General features: G+C 35.2%; 1 protein-coding gene across 1 annotated transcript; it reads right to left on the reverse strand.

The window, feature by feature from the left end:
- Positions 1–6,290: 6,290 nt before the first annotated feature.
- LOC126592948 (zinc finger protein WIP2-like) lies at positions 6,291–9,045 on the reverse strand. The gene is made up of 2 exons (XM_050258766.1): positions 8,314–9,045; positions 6,291–7,030 (listed from the first exon to the last, which is right to left on the reverse strand). The coding sequence occupies exons 1-2, from the start codon at positions 8,917–8,919 to the stop codon at positions 6,590–6,592; spliced, it is 1,047 nt and encodes a 348-aa protein (XP_050114723.1). The 5' UTR covers positions 8,920–9,045; the 3' UTR covers positions 6,291–6,589.
- Positions 9,046–10,711: the final 1,666 nt, after the last annotated feature.

Genomic DNA, 10,711 nt, shown 5'->3' on the forward strand with positions numbered 1-10,711 from the left:
TAGTTGGAAAGGATCTTTTATGTAGTTGAATCTATTCATTGTGATACCAGTTCCAGGCGAGCCTGTTGTGCATATTAGAATAGGATATTGATGGGATAAATTGTCGATGTGGGTGATTTGGGCTGGAGATCAATGAATTAGATAAGATGACTAGCAAAAGGGGTTTACGAACTTGGGATATCATATAGGGGTTAGTTTTTATAATACAAGATTTGAACCACCACTGCAGTGGTAAAATGCATGGTATGGGACGTGCAGGTTCGCGTGTTTTATTATTTAAATTAATAGGGGTAGCCAAAGAGGTTGCACTGCATTCATGCAGTGTTATCAATAATGATTAGATATTTTGCTATATGATTTCATGGCACTTAATTTAGTATTATCAATTTACTGTAGTAAGGTTATGTCCCTACTAAGCTGTTGAATAAGCTCATCTCTCTATTGTTATGCAGGTTGACGAACTAGACATTCAAGAGAGTAGGCAAGATGAGATTAGATTAGATATGAGAATAGAAAGCTTATTCATCTATTTATTGTAGGTTGTAAAGAATTCTTGAATTGTTTAAGAATCATGAGTTATTTTTATAAGAGAAACTTATTTTCCAACCCGTTTAAATTTCCTTTTGATTATTTAGTTTTAATTCACGTTTCGGATTCGGATTTGAGTTTTTATTACCGACTTGGGTTCTGGGTGTGACATTATGGTTATAAAATGTTTTATTTGACAACATGAGTATTTATTTGCTGTAAAGTTATAGTGCACAAATTCATGTTAGAACAACGTTTGTTTCAGTTGTCTTATAAGGTTTAGGTTATAACTATCTCGTGCAATTATAAAGATTTGTTAAAAGCAAGCAGTAAACGAATAGTTGTTTACTCAAGGAGGACCAAAGTGATTTTGCCACAAATATTCAAATTAAGGAATGCCAATCATCTTGTTATTACTAAGTCCAATACAGTTTATGTGGATAATTAAGATTCTTGTTTGCGTGATTGTAAAGGTTAAGAGCACATATGTTTGTTCTTAAACTCGACAATGTCAAGCAAGTGGTCTTATTTGACATAGTTCAGGGAACTATATAGCACTAATAAACTCAAAGAGACCATTAAAGTAAGCCTGTTTGTTTTGATCATACAACTATTTAACCGTGAGAGAATGTTGGAGTCAAACATTAAGGTCCAAGCCTAATTGGTTTACATGGTTGTATCCAGAATAAAGTAGAGTTGGGGTTTTAATTAGTTAGCTATTCCTTGTGCCACAAGGAAGAATTAAACTCAGATTACCTTTTATTGGTTAAGGGGTTCTTGTGTGCAAGAAGGCAATTCCATGGGTTTTAGTATTCTAGTTATGGGCTCATTACAGTTTCTAGAATTTGTTAGTAGGTAGGATTTTAGGGACGCGGAGCTTATGTAAGTTTGAGGTCTCTTTGCACGCTACTCATCAGTTTATTGTATAAGGAGCCGCAGTGCATACATAGACGTGCTTTAAGCTATCGCTGAAGAAAGTTGAGGTTCCACTATAAAATCAATTGGTAATATTAGGAGTAGCTCAATCTCTTATAAGCCCATGCAAGGTCCATCCTCCCATCAATGTGGGACTCATTCTCAACAAGCCCCCTCAAGTGTGGTGAATTTTCAAGCCTAACACATGGACAATACAACGGAGTGATGTGGAGTGCGTGTGGCCATTTGGCTTTATACGTGGGACAACCTTCTTTGATACCATGAAGAAAGTTGAGGTTCCACCATAAAACCAATTGACAATATGAGAAGTAGTCCAACCTCTTATAAATTCATGCAAGGTCCATCCTCGTATCAATGTGGGACTTATTCTCAACAATCTTGTCAAGTTTGATCATTCAGAAGTTCACCATGTCACCTTCTCTACGTATGTAAAGCTTATCTGTTTTGATTGCATAAATTGATAAAGTCCATAATATAAAATATTTTATGCACTTTTTATTTTTTATGAAGAAATTGTGTTTACGTATTCTTCTGCCGACAATCCTACATGTATGAAATTAATGAATCAATAGTTAGGATTCTCATTTAGTTGGCAAGGGCTAAGATGAGTGGCTTAAATTATAATATGTCAGGAAAAGATAGTGATTTGAGCCAAGGGAGACAAAGTTGTCCCCTATGTATAGGACATGTGAATACAAAGGTAAAAATAAACTAAAACAAAATTAAAAGAAAAAGGAACATTTATATACATATTCTCGGGTAAGGATGTTTGGTCTCCTTGTGATCTTGGTAATAGTAGAATGAGATATAAATTAATCAGTAATTATTTTTAAGCAAAAAAAAAAAGGGTTGTATTAAAAAAAGCTTTGAGAACACCCAAGACCTCTATAATGAAATAGAAAAGCATTTTTTGCTTGGGATTTTAAGCAAGAAGGCCGTGCATGGTTGAGTCCTCGAGTGTGAGCAGATGGGTAAATAGGAAAGGGAAATGGTAGAGAAATCATGTTTTAAGACTACATGATTTAAGTAGATGATTTCTTTGATGAAGTTGGGGTTTTACCATAAATCCAATTGACAATATGAGGAATAGCCCAGTTTACTTATAAGCCCATGCAAGGTCCCCCTCCATCAATGAAATATTTATTTTCAACACGCCCTCTCACGCATGACAAATTTTCAAGCTAAACTTGTGGACAACATAAATATGGTAACGTGGAGTGCGTGTGACATTGGACTTTACACGGGAAACAATATACTCTGATACTATTAAGAAGTTGGGGCTCCACCATAAAAAATTGAACTTACTTATAAACCCATGTAATGTCCTCTCATTAATGTAGAATTCATTCTCAACACTTCCCTAGCATCGATTATCCATAAAAAAAAGTGCTTCAGTTGATAAGAAGGTGAGTTTACAAAACCATCTGCTTTCATTCATTTATTTAAAGAAACGGCAAAGATCTTGCATGGTGACAATGCATGGCATACAAAGCATATATAAAAATGGAATTGTCAATTTTACCCTTCAAACATCTCATGTCATGTCCTAAATCCAAACCTTCCCATGTTGAAGCTAGCGGATACTTCATGCACTATCCAAATATGTGTGAGAGAGAGAGAGAGAGAGCATGTGTGCATGAGATGTAATGGAAAGAGGGGGTGGTCCAAAAGGATCAATGTAGTGGTCGGGTTTTGGTCTCCCCTACAAAGGGTAGGATATTGATTTTGTGATAAATGCTCTTACTTGTAGTTCAATTTGTGTTTAATCTAGCAGTATGGTAGTAAATTTTATGTAACCCTAATTTGGCCACAAAAGTAATCTAATAATTAAGATATGCAAATCAACTTTACCATCCATTCATATATCATATAATGTAAATTGATTACATTAATTAGAACTAAGGTTACAATCATTAATCTCTAAACCCTAAAGCTTAACCACACTCGACTTTGTGTATTTGACTTTTTTCTTTAGTTTAGCACAAGTAAATAGCTAGCAAGTCACGACTGAATTTCAAGGTTGCAGCGCGCAGAGAGAGAGAGAGAGAGAGAGAGAGAGGTGGTCAAAGTGTTATTGAAAGGTCGTTTCAATCACAGTTTATTCATCAGAAACAAGGGTCTGCATCACTGTTGGAGGTATCAGTTTGCATACTACTAAGCACAACCAGTACGCCTTGGACTCCACCTTCTTGCGTTTTCAGCCTGTGGCTGACCTAGCATTTAACCATCCTCTCTCTCTCTCAACAAATTAAGCTGACCTAGCATTTAACCATCCTCTCTCTCTCTCAACAAATTAAGCTGACCTAGCATTTACCCATCCTCTCTCTCTCTCAACAAATTAAGCTGCCAACAAGATCCATCTATTCCAATATCATTTTCCTTTTTCCCTTCTCCCTTTTCTGTTTTGTTATATCAAATATCTATATATGTATCAGTGTTTTAAAAAACTCATCTCAAGGCACGCCTAGGCGGCTTTGGAGGCAAGGCTGCACCATTTTCACCTTTGGTTTAAGGGAGTCGGCGAAATACACGCCTAGGAGTGCCTGAGGCATCAATTTGGCGTTCCTTTTTTTTTAAGTTTCAAAAATCTGGAAATTTTTTAGAGTTGCAGAACTGTTTGAAGTTGCAGGCCATGAACACCAAAAGGAGATGAAGAAGATGAAAAAGACGGCTAGGTTTTTTAGGCTGAGTTGGTGTTTTTAATTTTTTTTTCTTTTTTTAATGCTTAAACCGACCCCACTTTGCCACATTTATTACCCAATTATCTTCACTTTTTTTTAAACTAATCACACTTTAAAGACATTTATTACCCACTATCTCTTTTCTCTTCACTTTTTAGTGGGGTGTGCTATCCACACATCACTTTTTACTTTTCACACACTCCTTTTTAATTTATGTTCTTTGATTTTCTTCAATTCATCCGATCTGACGGCTGAAAATTAGAAGGGTGTGTGAGAAGTAAAAAAGGGTGTGTGGATATCACACCCCCTTTTTATTTCTAATATTTATTTTCTCATATACTAGATATATATATATATATATATATATATATATATATATATTAGATAAGCATTGTTTTGTTTTTGTTTTTATTATTTTCCTGAATATTCTCATGATTAGCCGTAGAATAGAAAACATCTTTTTATTTGGATTATTATTTTCTTAATGTTATATTATTCGTTTTTAAGAAATTCATTATATTTTTTCCCTTATTTTTTTTAAGACTACCTATCCCACCCAAATATTATCCAAAACTCTCATATAAATAGGCACTTACTTAAGTAGATTTTTGAAATTGATTAATTTGATTGCTTGATTAAACTTGGTTACATGAGTTAAACTTGTTTGTGACTATTATATTTTTATATGTATAAAATATGTATTAAAAAATTAGGTCTAGCCTCATGCCTTAAAGTTTTCGCTTAGGTGGGGCTATCCATCAAATACCTCGCTCACGTCTTTGACTTTTAAAACATTGATATGTATGTATACATATATCTCCATAGATTTATAGGTTTTTTTATGCGCTTATTTTTTTTTTTTGGAACTTTAACGAAAAGTTTCCTATACTGTTCATTTTAACTAAAAATCACATTTTTACACTAAAAGGTCAATCATGGCACTATTTACTTTATCATTTATTTTATCATTATTATTAAAACTTAAAGTTTTCAAGTAATTTTTATTAGTTTTTTTTTTTTTTTTTCCCATCTCTCTAAAAGCTAATCATTTCCTTTGAATTTCCCAAGCAATATAGTGAATCTCAAATGGTACATGTTCCATCCATCAACTATCTCTCTCTCTCTCTCTCTCTCTCTCTCCCCACTAACAAAGCAAAAGGGCATCGTATGCATCACCAACAAAAAGCTGATCCATGTTATTTGCAGCAGGAGATGAAAAGCCTATTTCAACTACATATGGAACAAAATATACCCCAACCCTTGTCTTGCTTTCCTTTATATTTGCCTTTATATTGCCACCATTTCAGACACGAACTCGTCCTATATTGATGCAATATTTGAAAAAGATTAGGTACTAATATTGTTTTCTTTATTCATTTATAACTAATCAAAGATTGCATAATCTCCTAATTTATGCTTCGAATATGCACAATTTAGGCACAAATAAAACTGATGGGTATGACCGTAAGAGTAAGTTAGGTCCTAAACACTTTAGTGTAATAGAAAAATTTGATAATACGTTTATTTATATATCCACTTAAATGCCTAACGTCCTCGTCAAGGACATGATTAAAATTGCTGTTTTCTAGTGCTCAAGTTCCTTCTAACTACACAACTAAAATTGGCTCTAGATTAACTTGGCACATAAGAATTATAATCTACAGATGGTCATCTTATTTCAAAGATTCTTCTCTTCTTATTGACCATCTCTCTCTCTCTCTCTCTCTCCATCCCCATATACGTGGCAAGGGAGATGCATTTATAGATATGTACGCAGATGATGTATAAGTCGAACGAAAATGCTATGAGAGCACACTGATATTTAAAAATTTAATAAAAACCTGTTTAACTATTAGTTGTTCATTCAGTGTGTGTATATATATATATTCACATAGTTTCCCAGTCAAACCGATGACTTTTTGATATTGTTTCTCATCATGAGGTTCACTAAAGTAGTGGTTAAATGGTTAAAGATTTGTACCACATCAGTAAGGACATAAATTTTTTTTTACAAAGATATATTAGTTTAATTTATGTTACGACGAGGGGCAGAGTTTAAATGTAGGTTACAATGGGTTGAACAAGAAGCTTTATCCAACACATGTAATACACCAGTTCTCTCAAACAAACAAATAAGGAACAAAATTATAAATGAAGCAGCCATTAACATTAATTGTTAGGACAATGGACTCACAGAAATTACTAGTTAACGTGGAAAGTGATTTAGATCCTACAATAATGCTGATAGAGAACTAAATAAGAGCAGTGCAAAAAAGTAGAAAAAAATAGGAAGAAAAAGGTGGCTTTCCAAGTAAATGATATGCTTACATATAGCTCTCACTCAGAAAACCATGGCTATGTCAATAGCTCTCCCTCTCTAAGTTCATATGCTAATATTTGACTCATTAACAATTAATTAATGTTCTTAATTTTCTTCCAAGTTATTATTGCTGCATGGACTCATTGTCTTGCTCTACTTCAGAAGCAGGTTCATCTTCCTCTTCAAAGCCATTAAATCCATAAGCTGCATGCCCATTCCCAAAAGCCTTAATATGATCTTTAAGAGATCTCTTGTGCTTAAAATCAGAGCCACAAATGCAAAACCAAAGCTTGCCACAATTCTTCTCATGGGTTCTCCAATCCCCCCTCACCGCAAACGCCTTGCCACATTTTCTACACATGAAATGCTTGATTCCATGTTTCCTCTTGTAATGTGTTTGAAGTGTTCTGAAGTCTTTCAGCGGCTTTGCTCTTGGGTGATCGATGTTATTCCTGCAACCTGGTGTACAACAATAGCAAGGAAGCCTAAGCATTCCTGTTGGTTGAGTGCCTCTCAAAGATTCAGGCCCTTTTCTATATTGAGATCCATGCCCCCACATATGCATCTACAAATATACAGGGATCACGACCAAAAAATTAGGGAAGTGAAAAATTAGTACTCGGTGAATTATTGACCACGCATATACACTACAAATGAATTAAAAGAAACAAAAATAACTAAATTGCTTGCCCTTGCAGAATTTAAGCCTGTGATATGACTTCTAATAAGTTAGTCATGTGTTGTTGGTGAATTCCAGGATTAACTATGAGAGTGTTAGCTATTCATAATTTCAGTTCTACACATGAAAGAAAAATTGTAACAATCTGCTCATTAAAGGTTTGGGAATTAAAATTTTAGGCTTTGCACATAGGCTTTGTTAATTGTCACAATGAACACAAAGAGTGGATGTTTTATTACTTTGGAGGGATATGAATCTGCTATTATATTTCCAATGTTTTGCCTATTACTTAACTAGTTTGTTATTAAGTAATAATAAAAAGAAACAAATGTTTAACTTACGAGTTTGAAAATTTGTAGATATAGAGTTTGTTTTTTTCAAAAGAAAACAAACCCACAACGGGTAATGAAGGATTAAGCGAGCAGAACACACATCCCATCCCCCCAACATCAGCGCCAGTCAAGATTCATTAGATAATATAGAGTTTGATATTACTATGTATGGGGTTTTTTATGACAAAAAACTGTTTTGTTGCAGACTGAAGGTCCACATAGAGAAATTAATCTGTTACTGGAATAATGTCATGACCTGGCCCCTTCGAACACTGCAAGATTTTTCAGCTCCTGCCAGTATATGTTCGAGCACAGACTCCAAAGTACTAAAGGCATAAGGAACATTGCCTGTGTTGTTCAATCACATAAAGGGGGAGGTACTGGTCATAGCCTCAGTTGAATCAGAAAGATTTACTCAGCCCCAATTCCCAGAACCATGCATAAAAAAAAGGTAGATGATACTTAAAGTTTTTTTAGATGTAAAATATGAAAATATAAAAATAAAAAAGAAAAAGGCTCCAATCTAATTTTTCCCTTTATAAGTCCAAGCATAGGATGATACTTAAGGCAAAAAAATTAAAGAAAAAAAAAGCTGAGCACATTATTTGACTGATTTTTGTCCTTAAATTATGGGAGGATAAAGAAAGGAGAAGAAAAACAAAGAGAGAAGAAAAACCTGATCGAAAATAAAAAATATGGAGAGAGAGAGAGAGAGAGAGAGAGAGAGAGGAGAAAAGGGAGAATGGCTTTTGGAGGCATGGTTTTGCAGGTGAATCAAGAAATTTTCTTGAATAATTTACTTTTAAACTATTATTGGTTAAAGAAATTGAGATTTACCTGCATGTTGTTGTATCTGTTGAAGGTCTTGTAGCAAACAGGGCAAGAAAACTGGGTAGGACCTATGAGAATCTGAGAAGGGGTAGGGATCCAGTACTGACCCTTGTTCAGCCTGCAAGTCATGGGGTACCCTGCAGAATCATTGCTCATCTCTGACGAGGAAGAATTAGCAGCAGCAGAAAGCACAGAAGCCATTTCAGAATCGCTAGGGTTTGGCAACCCTATGTGCAGTGCAACAGTCACACTCTCATCGTCTTCACCGTCACCATCTTCCTCATCTTGTTGATCTTTAAAGTGGTGATGATCTTCATGAAGATGTTGTTGTTGTTGATCTTCGGGATCGTAGTGCTGGTTGGTTGGGCTCAGGCGGCTGAGGAGGGGGAGGGCTTCTCTGAGAGGAGGGGAAGGAGGCCTGGTGTTAAGGTTTTGTTGGTCGGTGAGGAAATAAAAGGAGTGGGTTTGGTTGAGGAAGAAGTTGTGAGCATATGGAGGAGGAGGTTGTGAAGGATGAGGAGGCGGCTGAGGTGGTGGTTCATGGTGACGATGAAGAGGGTTGAATTTTAACAGACCTGAGAAGAAATTTGATGAGTAGGGGTAGTCAGCCATGGTTAATTAAAAATTGTAGTACACTACTGTATAAGAGTAGGGGAATACTTTTGCTGGGGTGACCTTGCTTTTGAGAGAGAGAGAGAGAGAGAGAGAGTACAAGATGACTGAAGGGAGTGGACGGTGGAGAGCCAAGTTATTAAAGTAGTACAACAGAGTGAAAGAAGTAGTAAAGGCAAGGGAAAACCAGAAAGGATAATGCTAGGTAGACTAATATTTAGATTAAACTTACATATGTAATATGTCAGTATTAGAAAATATTGAGGTTAATTAGCATTTAAGTAATCATTCAAATCAACAATTACGTCATATAATTTACAAATATAATTTAAATAGACGGTCTTCCTAACATTACCCATAAAACAAAAAATACAACCCAAAAATAAATGATTAACAACAACAACAACAATCAATCTAATTCATTTTCATTAAAAAGGAATCTAGTTCTATTTGATTGATTTTGTACACAAAAGTAAATGTAGAATCTAGGATAATACCGTTAATGGCCATTTAATGGTTTTTTTCTTTTTCATTTTTTTTTTTTTTTGGTCAAACGATAGATTTGTTAAATTAGATATTGGATTAGGAAAACGACATGGCAACACTCCTATTCACCATTGTGGTAGAGGGCCACTAGCTTCTATGGGAGACAGTAGCAATTTAATTGAACATTAGGGTGAATTACAATCGTAAAAAATAGGTCTACGTATATTTACACCCTTTAGGTTTGGGATGATTTTTAAATTGACGAATGAGGTTTTAACTTTTTCATATACACCCAAGGTTTTAAGATTGTATCAATCTGTGCCTATTGTCTAAACCTTGAGTGTGTAAAATGTAACTAGCCCTAAAAAATGGACAAGGATTGTCTGCCCTCCCATTTTTCATGCCCTTCCATGCCCTCTTGTTTTGTGTGGTCACAGTTAAGTTACGTTAACATTTTATATTTTTTTTATAAAGATAATAAAACAAAAATGAATAGTAATATAAAATGTTGGTGTGGTTTAACAATGACCACACAAACAAGAGATCATGGAAGAGCATGAAAAAAAGAAAGGCAGACAATCCTTGTCCCTAAAAAATAACATCGCGAACAATTTCTGGAGTTATTCAAACCAAAAGACTCATGATTAGAGAATAAGATTAGCAGAACGTTGAATGTGACTATTCTGGGCACTAGTGAACTAGAGCGTAATTCAACCTTCTGTTCTTTTTTCTTTTTTTTTTTGACAAAGAGCTTAATTCAACTTTGATGTACACAACGACAGGACTCAAGGGGGAGTAATCCACCCGCAAGCTACGGTCTGTCTGAACTAACTTGATAGAGTCACTCTCAACATGAATGCTACTGTACTATTTTTCTAATGCCACTCGGACCACTCGGACCCCTTCTCTTGCAACTAAGAACTCTGCGTCAGGGGATGCTACATCAGACAGACAATGTGCATATGTAACCACCAACAAACAGCAAACTTCATCTTGGATAACCATATCAATGCCCCCTCCTCCTGCGTATCTGCAGCTCAAAACGACCCACCAACATTATACCTATGAACAAGAGACAAAGGTGGACTCCAGATTCTTCACGTTTGCCCTCCCATAAGAGAGAATATCGAGCCGCCAAATGGAGTGGAGCAACATCATCTAAACACCCAATCCCTTTAACCCGATAACTGCAACCTTGAGCAACCAATCTTGAATGATAATAACAAGTTAATCATCTGACTTGATCTTAAGAGAATATGATAAAAGGACACCCTTGGCAAACGAACATTTATTGAGCAGATGTAAC

Source organism: Malus sylvestris, chromosome 12 (assembly GCF_916048215.2).
Source record: "Malus sylvestris chromosome 12, drMalSylv7.2, whole genome shotgun sequence".
In the NCBI taxonomy this organism is placed as follows: Eukaryota; Viridiplantae; Streptophyta; class Magnoliopsida; order Rosales; family Rosaceae; genus Malus; species Malus sylvestris.

Bases quoted from the DNA above. Each gene is read 5' to 3' on its own strand.
- LOC126592948 (XM_050258766.1), bottom strand. From the start codon at position 8,919: ATGGCTGACTACCCCTACTCATCAAATTTCTTCTCAGGTCTGTTAAAA. The intron at 7,031-8,313 runs GTAAATCTCAAT...GTATATTTGTAG, and splicing joins ACAGATACAACAACATGCAG to ATGCATATGTGGGGGCATGG.